This window comes from Oryzias latipes, chromosome 12 (genome assembly GCF_002234675.1).
Source record: "Oryzias latipes chromosome 12, ASM223467v1".
Lineage (NCBI taxonomy): Eukaryota > Metazoa > Chordata > Actinopteri > Beloniformes > Adrianichthyidae > Oryzias > Oryzias latipes.
The window spans coordinates 2,816,524-2,834,251 of record NC_019870.2 but is presented as its reverse complement, the minus strand read 5'-3'; the positions used below and the strand labels follow the sequence as shown (position 1 = coordinate 2,834,251).

The 17,728-nt window shown below is 38.9% G+C and overlaps 3 protein-coding genes across 10 annotated transcripts; 1 reads left to right on the top strand and 2 right to left on the bottom strand.

Moving 5' to 3' along the window:
* Positions 1-6: 6 nt before the first annotated feature.
* Positions 7-4,945, bottom strand: enoph1 (enolase-phosphatase 1). The gene is made up of 6 exons (XM_004074490.4): positions 4,591-4,945; positions 1,912-2,013; positions 1,638-1,840; positions 1,420-1,552; positions 1,220-1,343; positions 7-655 (listed from the first exon to the last, which is right to left on the bottom strand). The coding sequence occupies exons 1-6, from the start codon at positions 4,672-4,674 to the stop codon at positions 516-518; spliced, it is 786 nt and encodes a 261-aa protein (XP_004074538.1). The 5' UTR covers positions 4,675-4,945; the 3' UTR covers positions 7-515.
* A 1,175-nt stretch (positions 4,946-6,120) lies between these two features.
* Positions 6,121-13,090, top strand: LOC101171014 (heterogeneous nuclear ribonucleoprotein D0-like). 7 transcript variants are annotated; one of them, XR_909663.2, is made up of 9 exons: positions 6,121-6,648; positions 7,741-7,909; positions 8,569-8,730; positions 9,547-9,678; positions 9,951-10,050; positions 11,126-11,272; positions 11,350-11,443; positions 11,797-11,898; positions 12,655-13,090. XR_909663.2 is itself a non-coding variant. In XM_011481441.2 (8 exons), exons 1-7 carry the CDS (start codon positions 6,482-6,484, stop codon positions 11,415-11,417), a joined length of 945 nt encoding a protein of 314 aa, XP_011479743.1. In that variant the 5' UTR covers positions 6,121-6,481; the 3' UTR covers positions 11,418-11,439; positions 12,655-13,090. The 7 variants fall into 7 exon arrangements, 5 of the variants coding, with proteins under 5 accessions (XP_011479743.1, XP_020563121.1, XP_004074535.1 ...); XR_002874238.1 differs by having other exon boundaries at positions 11,350-11,898; XM_011481441.2 differs by lacking the exon at positions 11,797-11,898 and having other exon boundaries at positions 11,350-11,439.
* Positions 12,940-17,382, bottom strand: LOC101171261 (vesicle-associated membrane protein 8-like). 2 transcript variants are annotated; one of them, XM_004074489.4, is made up of 3 exons: positions 17,254-17,382; positions 16,453-16,623; positions 12,940-13,371 (listed from the first exon to the last, which is right to left on the bottom strand). In XM_004074489.4, exons 1-3 carry the CDS (start codon positions 17,254-17,256, stop codon positions 13,234-13,236), a joined length of 312 nt encoding a protein of 103 aa, XP_004074537.1. In that variant the 5' UTR covers positions 17,257-17,382; the 3' UTR covers positions 12,940-13,233. The 2 variants fall into 2 exon arrangements, with proteins under 2 accessions (XP_004074537.1, XP_004074536.1); XM_004074488.4 differs by lacking the exon at positions 17,254-17,382 and adding an exon at positions 16,875-17,136.
* Positions 17,383-17,728: the final 346 nt, after the last annotated feature.

Genomic DNA, 17,728 nt, shown 5'->3' with positions numbered 1-17,728 from the left:
GGCACATTTCTGTGTAAGACAAGGCATTTATTAGAAGTTTGTTTCTGGATCAGTACAAAGTTCTGCATCGGTTCTGTTTCCGTGATCCACGTTACAGACGAACATTGAGGACATTTGAATGAATGCGGTTCTCTGACAAGGGGGTCCAGGTCTGAAGTGAGTTTTCGTTCGCCAGCACCTCTACACTGTGCTTCTACTAAAACATGGATAAAAGGAAAACACCTTTTTTAAATGTACACCCAGGTAATGTTTACAAAGTAACGACACACGCCGGATGGAAGGTCAAATACAAGGTTCAGGCGGGAGTTTGAGGAACAGGAACCTCACAGATTTTGTGCCGTCTTCTTGATTGTTCTTGTATCTACAGAGTCTCGTGTCTTTCCACTTTTCTGTGAGGCTGTGAACATACGAGAGGCAGCTGAACGTCTGAGAGGCAGGGGTTTAGCACGACGACTTCTGCACCTCCAAAGTGGGGGTTTGACACAGGCGGGGAGAGGAAGTCACTGGGCTCCCCGTTAAGCCCGCCCCGTCAGCTGAAGTTGGCTAAAGGAAGTGATGAGGTTATAGTGGGCGCTCTCCTCATCCGTCAACTCCAGGTTTCCGGGCCTCACCACCACCAGCACGTTGAACCCGGCTTCTTCTGCCGCCTTGGCTTCTGCAATCACACAGCAGCCGGTAAGTCAGCACATCGCCTTCACCCTTTAACACCGGAGACGTCGCAGACAGCACACGCTCTTTGACGTACCGTAAGTCGGACCGTTTCCTGCTGATTTGCACTGACCGTGTTAACCAGAAGCCCCCAAATCCAGGCCTCGATTTGGGGACCCCCGGCGTAAACAGTTGAAGAGTTACGGTAGTTAAAGGGGATGGATGGATGGATAGATGGATGGATGGATAGATGGATAGATGGATAGATGGATAGATGGATAGATAGATAGATAGATAGATAGATAGATAGATAGATAGATAGATAGATAGATAGATAGATAGATAGATAGATAGATAGATAGATAGATAGATAGATAGATAGATAGATAGATAGATAGTTTGTTCAGAGTTCTTTATGAGGAACGGAAGTAGTTTAGCACAAAGTTGTTTTCTTAATCAGAAAGTTTGAACTGATCAGGAAAACCTTTTCTAGATCAGCTGTGAAATAAAGTAAAAGTTTCACAGAATAAACTGAATATTTTTTCCAAACGGCTTCAGTAGACGAGCCCACCTCTGGCCACATCTGTCAAGAAGGTGATTTCTTCAGGCTGACATCCGATCTTCTCTGCGATCCTCTCGTAGCTTTTAGCTTCTACTTTAGCTCCTATCGTGGTGTCGAAGTGACCGTCGAATAACTGGGGAAAAAAAATATTACGTTAAATTATGAGGAAATGAAAGATCGTTTCAAAGAAAAACACCTCTGGGCCTTACCTCTAAAACATCTCCTTCCACTGAGTACCTGAAGAGCAGTTTTTGCGCCTCCACACTCCCAGAGGAGTAAATGTAGACCTTCAAGCCGCGTTCTCGCCACTTCTTGATAGAAGGAACCACGTCTGGATAGATCCTGTTTGGAGGAACGTGAGGTCAACCTCTGCTAAAACACTCCAGTGGATCTGAACCGTGGAAGGAAAAGAGGTCAGCGTACTTACTCGCCTTTGATTCTCCCAGAAGCGTAAGCCGCCCTCCACATGTGACCCTGGAGCTGCTTGAGCGCCGTGCTCTTCCTGTCCGCCGCCATCTGCCACAGCACGTCCTCTACCACCTTCCTGATGGCCTTCTCCTCGTCCGTGTGGACCGTTTGGTCCACGACGTGGACCGGACATGCCCGGTTCTGCTTCATGTCCTCTTCAATCTGCAACCAGGCGTTTCACCGTTTACCGTTACATGTCGACATCGATGTAAAGAGATTCAGACGATATTCACCTGTTTTTTTAGGAGGTGAACATCTTCTTTGCACTCGTCTTCTTCCCAGTGAGTGGACAGGTAATCCTCCAGATGCTCTCTGATGTAGGGAAACAAGATATCCTGAAGAGAAAAACATACAATGCAAGTCAAAATTTGACATATTTGGCAAAAATGCAACGCTGTGAGGCGGAAATCCGATGTTTGCACGGCTGAACACAACTAGAAACTAGAAGGAGCTGCATTTCCAGAAGAAAGTCCATGAAACTTAAAGGGTAATAATTGGAATAATAATAATAATAATAATAATAATAATTAAAGAGGAAATAGTCAAAGTTGACCATAAATAAAGTGAAAACAGCACAATAACAAAAAAGAAAGGTTTGTGAAAAATGCGAGCGCCGGGTATCGAACCAGCGAGCTTCCAAAGAATCCCCATGTATTACAATGGAGGCAAAAAATCCTGGAATATCATGAAGAGTTCAAGGATTTAAAGGACCAAAAGTCATAGCAGGAAAAAGCTGAAAGAGCTGAACATTTGAATAGCTGAATAGTTAAAATAGCTGAGAAATTGTAGAAGAAGTTAAGCTGCAAAAAATGGTGGAAGATACTAGAAAAGAAAGAGAAACAGGAAAACAATGGAGTGAAGGATTTATAACATTAAACTCTAGTCATTTGAACAAGCTGAACGTGTTTATCTCTGAGCTTTTTTTTTACATCATGTTCAGGGGATTACTGATGAAAACTGGCCCTAGGCTAATTCTGGCCTTTTTAACTGTTTTTTTTTTTTTTAAATAAACATTTTTTATTATAATAACTTTAAAAAAATCAAAAAGTCCTGAACCACTTTAGTGGATAAATAAGACTTAACAAAAAGATTGAGTCATTTAAACTAGGAAAAACTGATGCAAGTAAAGGCATCAGTTTTGATTTTTATGCAGACTCATTGAGGTTGTTATCACACCCACAAAGATCTTAAAACCAGAAATTACCAAATAAAAATGCAAATTGAAGATTGAAATGATTCTTTCCTTTTTTTTAAAGGTCTTGGTTAACATGACGTAACAAAATCTGATTTTACAACATTCACCACAGTAAGGCTCGCGATTCTGTTACTTTTAAACTTCCTGTTCCTTTAAAACCAAAACGCTGACAGTCTAGAGCTGATGTGTCTGTCAGTCGACACGGTCTGGGAAAGAATCCACAAACGTCCTTTTGGCTTAAAGGACCGGCAGTTGAAACGACGTTTCCAAAGATTCCAAAACAGCGGAGGAAAACTTTAGAAAAGCGTCAGATTAACCTAAACGTGTAGGTGACATTTCCCTTTGTGCCCCAGGTTTTATCACTAAAATGGAATGAGCGAGTCATCTATCCAAAAAAAAAACATCTACCTAAACCAAAAAAAAGTCATCAACCAACCAAACGTCAAATTCATCTGGAAAAAAGGAGCAAGAATCCAGGATTACTTAAATCCCATATGGAATTGTCCAAACATTTCATATAAAACAAATGTGTATTTTACAGAATTGGTCAGATTGCTCATTATTATTAATAAAGTATTGATAACAGTGGGAACATTTACCTTTTTTTATTTTCTGTATAAGGATTAAATTAAATTCAAGAAAACAATACAATAGTATTAAGGAAAGAAAAGTAATCTTTGCTGCTTCCTTTTTCTGTTGATTAATGGTCAAACTATTACTACGGTAATCCCAAATTCTCAGGTTCATTTATAGTTTTTTTTTGTAAGATATTGTTACATACCTAGACAAAAGAGGAAGTGAGCAAGTTAAGGCCCCACTTTGTTAAATTTCCTGTTGCTGCAAAATGCAAATTGTGTTAACTCATTTAAAAATCATTAATATAAACTTTACCTGCAAGGAGCTGTTAGTTTTCAGGAAAACAACTGTACTTCCTGTGATATGAACATAGAACAATAGTTCTATGAATGCATATATGAATATTTTTGGCAGGATTGTTTACTGTTGATCAAAATTTCCAGTTTTATAATACACTGAACACTTTGTGGAGTACTCTCAGGAGATACATTTTTTTAATTTAGTTTTAAATGTTTTATTATTATTTCTTTATTTCTTTATTTTCACAAATTAAACCACTTTTTGACACATTTATTTTACCACACTAAATTTAGTGAAAAACAATTAATACCTAAACGAATAAATAAAAACTTTGCGGTTTTACGTAACTTCCGTTCCATACGTTTCGTTTACACATGCGCAGAAGTATAAATACAAAATGTGAGAGAAAGGGACAGAAAAATGCCTAAAAGGATTGGCTTTCGGGGAGATATACTACAAATATTAATGCGATATCTCATTAGTGTACAGTACGAATGCATTTTTTTTGTCACTTTAATATTCTGATATCTTAAGAAATCACATCATGAACGGAGACTTGCGTGTAAACAGGTTCAATGACTACAAGAGGAAAAGCTCGGAATTACGAATACTCTAAGGCCGTGAAGGCAGCACGTTGTTTTGTTTAATATTTTTAAGCATTTATGAGAAAATGGTTGAATAAATTACACCATCTGCACTATCATAACCTTATATAAAAATAGAAAGATGATAATACATAATAGTAAAAAAAAAAATCTGTAGTTTTCATTGTGTTTAAGCAGCCATTAGCATAGCCGTAGCCCGCACGACCCCGCAGGGAGGAACCCAGCCACAGATTTACCTTCACGAATGTGATCGGCGTGGTGGTGCCTTCAATGTCCAACAGCAGAGCACCAGTGCACGCAGGGATGGAGACAGAGGCCATTGTTGATCACAAAAAGCAGCTGGAGACGTTAGCTGGTCTGAGCTTAAAGGACAGCGGGCGGCGGCACCGCAGGATTCCAGCCAGGCGGCGATTCGGTCCGGTCCGGTCCGATACTCGCTGCTTCTCCAGACAGAAAAATCAACACCGATCGAAATCCAAACAGTTACGTTTGACACAACCTGTCCGTGACATGAGCTCGACAACCATTACAAAGCAACAACCAGCTCACATGTTCAGCATCGTCAGTTTAGCCTCCGCGTCGGGAGATGGCGCTGTTGAGTCGTAAAACTTATTTTAGTGGGGAAACCAGAAATTGGTGATGAGTACCAAACTATTGAATTACAAGACGACTACTCACTATAGTGCGTTTGCCATTTTGTCCGCATCTATTCCGAAATCGAATGGCCCAATATTCACATTTAAATTCCAAAATCAAGTGCCCTACAAATTTCCCAGAAGTCTCTGCGAAAAACCAGTGTGCAACACCAGATCGATGCACACTAGATTTTCGAATACAGACCACAATATGTTGCATTAGAACAATTTTTGCAAGAAATAATAAGTATTACCATCTATTTTTGATAAACCACTTACGTTTTTTCATGCTTTTGTCAAATAAAAGTTATAAATTCATAAAAATACAGTTACAAAAACAGATTTCTTGATAAATCAGGTATAAAACTGTTTTTTTGCACATTTTAAAAGCTAAATGTAATATTTTTTTACAACTTTTTGAAGCCTTTGTTTATCATTATATATGAAAATTGTTGAATTATTTTTCACAATTGTACAACTTTCTTCTCACAAATTAGATTTTTCTTCATAACTGTATGACTTTGTTCTCATGTTGTACAAACTAATGCTCCTAACTTTTAACTTTATTTAATAATTGTATGACTTTATTTTCATACATATGTCTTTTTTTCTTCTTTGATGGTGTCCCTGATGCGCCATCATGAGTGTCAGTGTTAGTATGATTTTTGATTTTGATAAAGTTTTTCTTCTGGTTGCTCGTTTGCTGAGCAGTTTTCCTTTCCTTTCATTTCAATTTCAGAATTTTATTTTTGTTTTTGTTGCCTAGCATTTTTAAACAAAACAATCAAATATAGAGTTGGTCATGCTTTTTATTTATTTATGTATGTATGTATTGATTGATTGATTGGTTTCTCCTAAAACCATTTCCATTATTTTGGAGAGAAAAAAAGGTCCAATACTAAAAGTCTTTCATATTTAGATTTAGAACTGTATCTAAAGATTTTTAAGATGAAGATAATTGGATCTTGGAAAATTAGGCTCAAAACTAAAACAACAAATCTCTTTATTTATTTATTAATAAGAGAACAATTCATTTGAATAAAGTCCCTTTTAAAAAATGTAAAATATTCAATTATTTACAAATTACCCTGGTGTTACATCTCCGCTGCAGCAGGTGGCGCTCTGCACTCAAATGCTCACTTGGGATTCGCAGAAGTAGACAAACAAGAAACGACTGGCAAGAAAACTAAAATATCGGATGAAAAAATATCCTTTAAAATTATTAGAACTGAAAGAAAATTATATTTAGAGATCAAGGCGTTTTCTTTATCTATTTAAATTTTGAGATAACTTCGAATAAGTTGAGCTAGCCTCGTCCTGTTTTTGAACATCGGCTTTTGTTATTTGTTATCTGTTAGCAGCTAGCAACTATCTTGGCTGTTAGCTTAAAATAAATCGAATTTTTTTTGGCTCAAAATTACTTTTGATTTTTTTTTTTCCGAAAATCATTTCATTAGAACTAGCATTTGATCTTTTCGAGAAAAAAGTGAAGATGTCTGAGGATTATGAATTTAGCGAAGACCCGAGTATGATGAGGATGGAGGAGGATGGAGAGGCTAACAATGACGACCCCATGTCAGCTCAGGGGGATGGCGGCCTGATGGGGGACGAGGCCGAGGGATCAAGGATCGACGCCAGCAAAAACGAAGAAGATGAAGGGTAAGTTTATCCGCGCGGGGAGCCTTTCATACAAACATACTCCCAGAGAGACTTCTGGGACATACAGCTCGGATGACCGGGAAAGCTCCTGCACGGTTATCCACGGCACTGTTGATCCATGGACGCACATTTGTTGTAGTTATTTTCAAATTGTTTTATATTTGCGGCAACGTTTGGTGAGTTCCAAAAATGTATTGGCGTTTATTTTGATTAGGATTATACCGTTTTAGCTAAATAAAAAAAACCTGTCTTTTTGTAAGACTTAGTTTCTGCAGAGCGGCGGGAGTTTATTAGAAATTCACCTCTAAATTGTGGGCGGGACCATTGGCACAGACCCCCCCCCCCCCCCATCACCCTAACTGAGAGGTCTCTATTCACAAGCCCTCCTGCTAGCTTATGGCTTCTCACAACCCCAAGCTACCATTAGCGGGGCAACAAATTCAGATCCAGATTCCAGCTCAGACGAGGAAAACAAAGCTTTGCAGATGGATCTATTAGTCTGTATGTAAGTGGATGCATTAGAATGGAGAGGAGCAGGGAGGTTGTGGCCCCGCCCAGCGTGTTTTTTCTACATCACAAATATGATCTTTTTCAAACTCTTCGTCTGCCCCTGATGCACAACGATTTGAATAAAGAAATACTCAGAAACACAGTCTAAGCTTAATTTTACCATAAATGTCGTCCATCATCAGAAAAATGCTACAAGAACATGCTAAAAATACCCCAAACACCTTTTTCATTAGTGGGTCTTTGAAGTTCATTTGAAAGTTTCTTTGTTTGTTTCGGGGAGCAGCAATTAACTGTGGCTAAAAAACACAATAGAAAAACATAATTTACATAAAAACATAAATTAAAAAAAAGGAAAAGCTGCCAAATTTGACCCTGTGGGTTCTTCGGGGTCATATAAAAACAAAGAGGCTTTCTTCAGTTCTTTCTGTTTCACTTCTTTCATCACACTGTTCACTCGTTTTATATTTTATGAATGAAAATGCCAGCAGCAACCCGAGGAAAGATTCTTATAGTTAGGACTTGGGTCACAACAAACACAAACTTATACCACGGATCTCCTTCCAAATGTTTTTTTGCTGGCAGGAAGATGTTTGTTGGAGGCCTGAGCTGGGACACCACGAAGAAAGACCTGAAAGATTACTTTGCAAAGTTCGGGGAGGTGGTAGACTGCACATTAAAGCTGGACCCCATGACCGGACGCTCCAGGGGCTTCGGCTTTGTGCTCTTCAAAGACGCCGAAAGTGTGGAAAAGGTTCGATTCTGTTCAATACCTAAATGTTGTTTTTACTGGGGTGGTGTTGAAAAAAACAGTCTGATCTAATCAAATGTCTCTCAGATCAAGGAAATTTTCTTGTAAGCACTGTCTTCTGTTTTGACTTTTTTAAAAAGCAGCTTTTTATTTTTTATTTTTCAAGAATTTCAAACATTCAAGAATTTATTCATAAAACGTTCACCTTTGTTCAGTTTAAATCAACAGATACGTGCAGATTAACTTAACTCATTTAAAAAAAGTTTGTTTCACAACTTTTTTGAAATAAATACATATTTGTTCGAATCACACTGAATTGACAATAAATCAGTGAAGCAGTTTAACATTTAACTGTTTCAGCTCCAAGTTCGTCTTTTATTTTGGAGGCTTAGTCATTTCCTTCATGCGAAAAAAAGCAATAATATTATTTATCAAATAAATTCAGAAGATTTCAGACAAACTCATGAGTGAACACGTCAGCCTTTTGAAATATTTCTTTACGTTTGATGTTGTTATGAGCAGCAGATTTCTGTGGAGACACGCCTCAACATTTTCCTTCTATATTCTGTTTCTAATTATTACATCAGCTTTGATTTTTTTCTTGTTGTTGTTGTGTCATTTAGTGAGTTTTATTTATGTATTTGCTGCTTTCTGTTCTGAAGGTGGCGTCACAGAAGGAACATAAACTCAACGGAAAAGTCATCGACCCTAAAAAAGCCAAGGCCATGAAGAGCAAGGAGCCGGTGAAGAAAGTCTTCGTTGGTGGTTTGTCTCCAGACACCCCAGAGGAGAAGGTCCGAGAGTACTTTGGTGCCTTTGGAGAGGTTCGTGTCGTTTTTTTTTTTACTCAGCTTAAACCAGTTTTTATCCTTTGACACACTTGATTTACTCTTTTTATTTATGAACTTTCAGAAGTTTTGCGTCCAATTTGAGACCTAAAGCGTAACTGCAGACCCTAAACTGTGTAATTCTTCTGTATTTTTCTTTAATTCTCGTCATTAAATGTTGCACTCTCGGCTTCTGTGCTTTTGTGAAAAACGCTCTCAGGGGTTTTCAGGTTTATTTTTTCATTTTGCTCTTTTATTTTGAAACTTGCTCTGACAGGAGGACAAGCGTTTCCTGTCTCACCTCTTATGGTGCAGGACTCTGTGAAGTGTCAGTGCAGCAAATGTTTAGGCTGCCAGTAAAATAAAAGACAAACTCAGGAACAGAGAAACTGAACTGCAGGACAGAATTCATGTCGATTCCTCTAGAATCCAATGCACGTATGTGTCCCATTTAGGCTAGTTAATCCACAGTGCCCAGTAAAAAGGCCTTCATGAGGTCAGTCAGGGGCTTATGTCTAACCACAAAGTCATTAAACTGTTACTGGTTAACAGACTTCAGCAAATCAGCTGCCAACATGAGCCTCATGGGAACAATAAAATCTATTTCTTCACTTTCTTTAACCTTTTATCTGCTGCTTCAGCAAACTCTGAGGAAAAAAGACACGTGGGAAGAATCATGGAGGAAGACCTACAGGTGTGTTTGTGACTAAACGCACCTGTAGTTGCCTGCAGACCTGCTGTGGACATCCTGCTGTTCGCCGACCCGAGTCGTCCAGTCCGCCTCAGAAATGAGCTTCTTGTTTTGGTCAACAGGTGGAGTCGATCGAGCTCCCCATGGAGAACAAAACCAACAAACGGAGAGGCTTCTGCTTCATCACATTCAAAGAAGAGGAGGCTGTGAAGAAGGTCATGGAGAAGAAGTACCACAACATCGGCCTCAGCAAGGTAGGACTAAGTGAGACCATGACACGGACAGAGCTCTTGAATCTGGGAATATTTAGCTGTTGCATTTAGGAACTGTCAGACTGAAGACTGAATAAAATATGTAAGAACTTTATGTTTTTAATTAAACCCAAAATAGTATCTTCTGACTGCATTCAAATAAAGTTCATGTATAGATTGTGAGTCACTGTTGTAACACAGTGGTTCAGAAGTTTTAGACCAGAACAAAGTATGTGAACCCTAAAAGAAGTGAATTGTATGATGGGCCGCCGCAGTGCGAAGTGAAGGTGGCGCTGTCGAAGGAGCAGTACCAGCAGCAGCAGTACTGGGGGGGCAGAGGAGGATACTCGTCCAGGTCCAGAGGAAGAGGAGGCGGTGAGTGAGAGTTTACAGTCGTCTTAATCCAGATTAGACGCTAATTCCAGTTGTTAACGCCGGAGCTTTGGCTCCACTTTAAATGACCATCACTTGTCGACTGTTTACGTAGTTAACGTAATTCCAACGGATTCTGAAGATGTGACAAACTGCTTTACCGTGATGTGCAACACTTTACGCTAAAAACTGAGTTACGTTAAATGTCAAAGACTTTCTGTGTCAACGCATTTTCTTTACATTAGAAGATTTACATTAACTCCATCAATGGTCAAAGACCTACAGTAGTAACACAGTTTGTAAACGCTAACAGAAAATTACATTATTTACATAAATGGTTAAAAGGTTACAGTATTAAAGTAATTCCTACGTTAGTAAAAGAATCACCTTAATTTCTTCAATGGTTAAAGAGTTAAGTGTATTAACGTTATTCCCTTACTTTTGTAAAATAATCACGCTAGCTTCGGAAACGGTTACGGTGTTTACGTCATTGCCTTATGTTAGTAAAAGACTTGCGTTTATATACGGTAAGAGTTACAGTTATAACATAATTCCTTTACATTAGTAAAGCCATTAATCTCGTAAACGGTTAAAGTGGTAAGGTATTGACGTTAGTAAAAAAATTGCGTTAATTTCGGAAACAGTTTAAGGTTACGGTATTGACATAATTTCTTTACGTTGATAAAATAATCACGTTAATTTAACGTTAATCTTAAAGAACTACGTTAATTGCGTAAACAGGCTTGTGTTAATAGTGTCAAAGTCAAATTGTAATGTCATTAATTTCCATTAGTAAAATAATTACGTTAATTCCGTAAACGGTCAGAGTTACGGCTTTAACTCAATTTCTTTACATCTTTAAAAGAGTCACAGTCATGACGTTGATGGTAAAAGAGTTACTGTAGTTGATGAAGAGTGTGTTATTTGCTGTGGCCAGCAACAACTTTGGTGTTGGAGACTTTGCTAATCTAAAGAGTCTTTAAAGATTTGAAAGTGTTTTTGTCATTTCTAGACGTTGAAGCGTTTTCTTTTCTGGGTTGAAAGACATTGTTTATGGTGTAAGTCATGTGACCCGCAGGCCCGAGCCAGAACTGGAACCAGGGTTATAGTAACTACTGGAACCCGGGCTACGGAAATTACGGCAACTACGGTTACGGTAATCAGGGCTACGGAGGCTACGATTATTCTGGATACAACAACTACTACGGATATGGCGATTACAACGGTGAGTGAGGAGGCCTGCCTGCGCTTTGGTCCTCTGTAAAAACGCCCTAACGCTGGCTCTGGCGTTTCCCCTTTCAGATCAGTCGGGCGGATATGGGAAGTCGCCACGGCGTGGCGGTCACACCAACAGTTACAAACCGTATTAAAGAGGCAAACCCTCACCGTCAAGTAGGTATGTAGAAACAACAACAACTTTATTGCTGCTCAACTAAAATTAGCTACATTAACTTTGGTGTTTGTAATTGTTTTGTATAATTTTCTTGCGTAAATTTCTTTCTCTCAGCACCCTCAAGTGCTTTACAGTAGTGGTAACATAGAGGCTACGCTCTTGTGGCGATTGATTTTTTTTTTTATCGGCGGGCCTTTCTGCTGCCTCTTCTTTGTGTTTTTCTTTTTTTAAGTGTAAAGTTAACAGGTAAAGCACTGCTACTACAGTAAAATGGATGCCAAAGTTAAGGATGTGCAAGGAAACAAAAGGAAGTATGTTGTCTCCTAACACTGACATACCTTGTTTGTACCTGCCAGCGGAGCTTCCTTGCAGGCCATGAGCTGACTCCCAGATACTCTCAGGGCCCGCTCAATGCGGACCGGGTACGAGAAGCATACGCTCTCGAATGCTGCCATTTGGTATGGTCTTACAACATCCTGTATCCGCATTTCTAAACTAAACAATATGGGGACACGTCCAGCTTTGTCATCTTTCTTTCCATTTTTTAATTTCTTTGAAAGTGTTATTTAATGTAACAAAAAAAAGAAGTAAAATCTACACATGTAATTGTCATTTTTTACAGGCCCTTACTCCCCCACAAGTAATGACTTTAAATCTGAAAGATTAACTATTTGCTTTTTAAAGGATATGAACAGCTTTCTCTGGATTTTCCAGTTCCCTAATGTTAATATATTCATTCCTAATCATATGTAAAATGTTTTTCTTTATTTAGCCCGTAATCCACCAGCTAAAGCTGGTTCGTATTCGGACTCTACTGTGTTGGGGGATAAAGTGCTTTTACGTTGTGTAATTGTATTGGTCTGTTTTTGTATTACTGACAGCGATGGAACAGACTCCTCTTTTTGTTAATTTTCCCGTAACACATTTTTCTTCTTACAACCTTTGATAAAAATGAGTCAGAGTGTCGCCACATTTGCAGACATTTGCATGTAATGCTTTCTTTAATGTGTATTTTTGACCAATCTGAAGCTTTCTTCCATTTAGACTTCTTCTAGCTTTTTTTTTTTTTTAAGATGTAAAATGTTTAAAATAATTGTTTGTTTTTTATATTGGACACTAAAAACACAGGGGATTCCTAGATTTCTTAGTATTTCTCTCAGTGAGTTTGTTTTTCCCGCATGACTGATGGGTTTCTTTTCTTTTTTGTTTGACAGGTTTGAGTGATGAACGTCTGCAGAGCGCTGGAGGAGCGTTGACCGGAGCCATGATCCAGCAGCAGTCATTACGTAGAGATAGAGCATTTAAAACAAAAAGACCTACGTTTCCTCCATATTTACATACATATTTCAGTGTTCTGCATTTGTTTAGATGGCTTTTAGCATTTATTTGTTCCTCCTTTCCCTGTTGAGTCCTCAACTGCTGCTAGAAAGTGGCTTCATTTAGTCCAGTACTGAAGTGTATCGTTGGTTCCAACAAATCAAACAGAAAATGTGTTTTTTGCGAAGTTTCAGGATTTTCTTTCCTTCATTTTATCGTCTGTCATATATTACATGTTATTACAGAGGTTGACAGTCAAGAACTTACTCTCTCTATATATATATACACAGTGTATTGGACATTAAAAAGGCATCAATAAAAACGTTCTAAACACTTTGGATTTGTGTTTCATCGCTAGAGTTTGTCAAATCGTGGAGTGTTTGTCAGAAAAAGCTTCTGAGATTGAACTTCAGTGAGGATGGCCTCATCCCTCATCTCTGCATGAAGGTCGCTGCACCCAGAGCTTCTCGGTGGGTTCAGATAACCTTGGTGGCGGCGAGGATGATGAGGATCAGGACGACCAGCAGAACCACGCCGATGATGATCATCAGCTTTATGTTCTTCCACCAGTATTTGCGGGCGACGCGCGTGGACGTTCTCTGGAAGGAGTCGGCCTGCAGGAGAAAGAAGAAAAGCAGTCATTTGCTAGAGGCCGGGTCACTCGGCCACTTCACGTGGTTTGCTCATTTTCCACGTATGAAATTCCCGTCTTTCGTGATACATGCGTGATAAACGTGATTCAGTTGGCTTCTTGCGTTCGTCAATGTGGTCGGACGTCAGTCGAGGGTTTCGGCCGACGGGTCTTTACATGAATTCGGTCTTGAGCTTTTCAAATTTTTTGGTTGGTTGAGAATTACGCAGTTTAGTCTTATTTTATATAGTTTATGTGCAATTATTACTTTTCCCTTGTGCTATCTTGTGGGTCCAGATGACCGTTGGGAGTTGGGTCATCTAGACCCACTAGACAGTGCGCTGAACCTTTCTTCTTCAATGATTTGTGATCTTCACTGGTGTCCATGGATCACATGAAATCCTCCTCACCTTTATCCACCTTTGTCATGGTAGGGAGAACACGTCAATGTAAGGGGGGGGGTCATCTGGACCCCACAAGATAGCACAAGGGTTATATCTTACGCCATAACGTTACGCCATGATTTTTGCAAGATGCTTACGCAAATGAGTGTCTTTCCACGAAAGTCTGACAGCCTTCAGGCATGTACCCAGATGTATAACTTTTATGTCACGGCACACATATTACGTTGAAATTATGCAATTGACACCCGAATCACTCCTGAATCGCATAGAAACGGCACAATAATCGCACACGGTTCATGTTCTACGTGGATCTACGTGTTCGTTGCCTGGTTTATTTATACTTCTGATGTTTTAACGTGGTTCAATCACGATGACTCAGAAAATTTCACATAAAACTTTCTCAATTTTTCACACATATACACGTACGACCAATCTTCATCCGTGCAATATGTGCAAATATCGCATCAATCTTTATTGTTCGATCTGCGAACATTTGAACTGCGTTTCTTTTGAGTAGGTTTCATCACAAAAGGTGAGGACACTTTTTTAGCTGGTACTTAATTTTTTTGTTGTAACCAATCTGGTAATAAATATTATGTTGGACAGTCTTATTCTGCTCCAAAAAATCTCACATGCAGTCATAGAATCAGCAGCAGAATTATATTTCCCATTTTGTGTGGATTTAAGACCACTTTCAGTAAAGAAAGAACAAAAAAAGATGTAAACAGTGTGCTATAGTTTATCTTAAATGTAGCAGTTTTTTAAATTGAATAATCTGTAATCTCACATTTCAGTCTTTCAGGCGTAAAGACAGCAGATTGTTGTGTCGTTCAAAAGGTTTTAAAGATTTTTTTTATTGCTATTTAATGTAATTTACTTTAAATTGAAAAGTTGCCTAATGTTTTTTTCCCCCATGAATATAGAAAATGCTGTTAATTATTTTAATAGTCATGTTGTAAGAAGAAAAGGTTCAATTAAACTCTTGGAATTCCATCTTTGGCCAAAGGTTAGGAAAAATGCTTACATTCATTGTTGTGAAAGCATCAGCAGTTTAAACTGAATTGTAAAAGTAGTTCTAGTAGTTTAACAGAGATTTTATTCTAAATAAGTGGTGAAGTATTGCATTAGGGACCAAATAGACGATCATGGTGGATATTTTTTATGTCAGTGTTTCAAAATCTTGTTTAAAAGTAACTGAAACAAGTTAAATTGAAAAATTTAAGAGCATTGCTAAAACGTGTGATTAAAGGTAAACTAATCTGTTAAACATGTTCTGTATTTTCAATATAAATGATGGGAAGAAAATAGGCTTAAAGAAAAGGTAAGAAGAAAATTCAAACTAAAACAACAGTTTACCACAGTAGCTGATTTACAAATAACTGATAATGCTGTTTACTAGATTAGCTGTGTTTAACTCTATAAAGGCCAATACATCTAAGAAATAAAGTATTAAAATGGTACAATTAAAACACATCCAAGACTCTGTAACATCGGGTAACTGTAATTTAGTTATATTATGTGAAACAAATGTTATTTTTGCCCGTAATATTAGTCAAACTCATCCTAAAATTTAATATTTTCCATAAAATAAGACTGTGAAACCACAGTTTAACCCAGCAAATTTACAAAATGTATCAGAATTTAAATCAAGTTTATTCACATAAATTTAGATGTTAAATTATGTAATATTTACTGTAAAGTAAAATCAAAGTATTATTTATACGTTTGATTATTCCGGCAACCACAGCTGGCAGTTTTTTCCTGTAAAAACAACAGATTTTCTTTTACAGTGTAGATTAAAGGTTTTTGGTTGTGGCAGGTTTAAAAAAAACAGTCAATATGGTCAATAGCACCGCTGCGAAGTCAGCCAATAAAAGTTACTGATTTCAAACGTCAAAGTGTTGTTGGCCCAGTAAAGATCATTGCGTGCGGTCGTTGGCACTGAGCTTCTGCTTAAGGACGTTAACGGATCACAAGCGGCGTTGTTTCTAGGTCACAGTCTCTGCTTGTAAAGGGCCACGATTCAGACCCAGCTCATTTCTGAAACCGTTATCAGTACGTTCTCCCTCTTCCTCTGTTTTACTTCCTTATATTTTCTACCCCACACCCCTGTGCTCTCCATTTTCTGCGTACTCATTGGTTTTTCCACCAATGCTGGTTATGAGGCAACCATTGTGCAACAACCGTTAACTTAAGCTTTAGGGCCGTGTGGCTCCTGGCTGTGATTTAGGTCGCCCCTCCTAAGTGAGTCATCACATTTACCATTAAAAATATTTAGTGTTTGTTTGCTAACCTGTTGCTTTAAGCTTTAAAATCTTAGATTTTTCTTTATTAAACTTGTTTTAATTCGTTAGAATAGGACTCACTCACAGCAGAGGTTTACTGATGGCCACAAACGCCACACGCACTCTGCTCAGCCATTTCAGTTTGTGACCCTGCGGTCGTAGATCCGGTCTTTATGTTCAGGGCAAAGAGAGCTGCATCCACTTTATATCAGCCTCAATTCCACTATTAAACAGCCAAGTGTCCTACTGAGTGAAGGATTTGATTGACGACTGTCTCAACCAGCAAAGAAAGTCACTTTTTTTTCAATTTTTTTGTGTCTGGTTTTATGTTTAATCTCGTTTTAGTTTAAATGTCACCGGTGTGGCTCCACTCACGGACGCCTGCAGGTCGTCGGTCTTGTCGATCAGCTCGTTCAGCCTGTCCCCTCTCTCCAGCACTTTGTCGATGTTGTCTTTCAGGATGTCTTTCACCTCGTTCACCTGGCTCTGCACCTGGTCCAGCTTTCCAGACGAGCCCGAGGCGGGCGGCTGAGGGTTCTGTTGGGCCTGGAAGAGACAAGGCCCGGCGAACAGTCATTTCATTAAAAACTTTGACTGGGAAATGAAGGGAGAAGAGTACATTTCCACCCAGTCCACGACTTCCTGCTTCTGAGTTGAAGTCAGAAAGAGCTCAGTCAGGTCGCCAGCGAGGTGGCGCATCAAACTAAATCTTGACAAAAAGTACATCTGAAGGAGAACTAAATCGACTTTGGTTGATTTTGGAAGAAAAAACTGTTTAAACACGGATGTCTACTCACCATAGCAGCACCGTGTCCTTGTCCCAATCAACAAAGCTCACATTTGTCCAAATAAAAACCAATTCCTCACAGTGGATGTTATTCCTGCTAAAGTCCAGGCTCTTGTCACTGCATGAGTCACGCAGGAGCTAAACAAACGTCTGCTGCAGCTGCACCTCTGCTCAGTAACTCATTAACTATCAGTGGCCCCAATCAAAGTCTCATTGGCTCCGCTGCAGCATCAACTCTGAGCGCTCGACTCCGTCTGCTCACAATGAGCTGCACTTTCGCTTCCTGCTTTGCTGAAAGCGACAAACTCATCACAATGAGAGGAAGGCCGACAGCAGGAGGCCTCTGAAGGAGTTCAGGAGGAGAAGTTTGAGTTTGTGGTTCTACATACCATCAGCTGTCAGAGCAGATCCAGGCCGCCGCTCGATGACTGACACGTCCGAGCAAAGCGCTCTGAGTTTTCGACACAGGGAGATTTGCAAGGCAATAAAGCTGTGAAGTCACGGGCTTGTTCTACTTCATTTCCTCATCCTGTGTTGATTCAGCTGTAAGGCAACCAGAGGCTGCAACCTCTCTACTGACTTGGATGTTCTTCAAAACTCCGGATGGAATTTCATCTTTTGACTGACTTTTTAAAATGTATTTCATCAGAGAAGAGCAGTAAACGATCTCCTGAATTATCTATGTTAATCACAGTTTACAGTGTTTATACAATTGAACATTTGTGTTGCATCTTTTAACTTTGGACATTTAAAAAGTTGATGAAACTTTTGTTTTTATTGATATTTTTCTTGCTTTTTTTTAAAGATATTTTTGCTTTAATCCTTAAAATGTTTGTTTCTTTCTAGTTTTTTGCTTGTGGTCAT

Bases quoted from the DNA above. Each gene is read 5' to 3' on its own strand.
- enoph1 (XM_004074490.4), bottom strand. From the start codon at position 4,674: ATGGCCTCTGTCTCCATCCCTGCGTGCACTGGTGCTCTGCTGTTGGAC. The intron at 2,014-4,590 runs GTAAATCTGTGG...TTTTCTCTTCAG, and splicing joins CGCCGATCACATTCGTGAAG to GATATCTTGTTTCCCTACAT. The intron at 1,553-1,637 runs GTAAGTACGCTG...TCCTCCAAACAG, and splicing joins TCTGGGAGAATCAAAGGCGA to GATCTATCCAGACGTGGTTC.
- LOC101171014 (XM_011481441.2), top strand. From the start codon at position 6,482: ATGTCTGAGGATTATGAATTTAGCGAAGACCCGAGTATGATGAGGATG. The intron at 8,731-9,546 runs GTTCGTGTCGTT...TTTGGTCAACAG, and splicing joins ACTTTGGTGCCTTTGGAGAG to GTGGAGTCGATCGAGCTCCC. The intron at 11,273-11,349 runs GTGAGTGAGGAG...TTCCCCTTTCAG, and splicing joins CGGATATGGCGATTACAACG to ATCAGTCGGGCGGATATGGG.
- LOC101171261 (XM_004074489.4), bottom strand. The intron at 13,372-16,452 runs GTGAGTGGAGCC...TTTCTCCTGCAG, and splicing joins CCGACGACCTGCAGGCGTCC to GCCGACTCCTTCCAGAGAAC.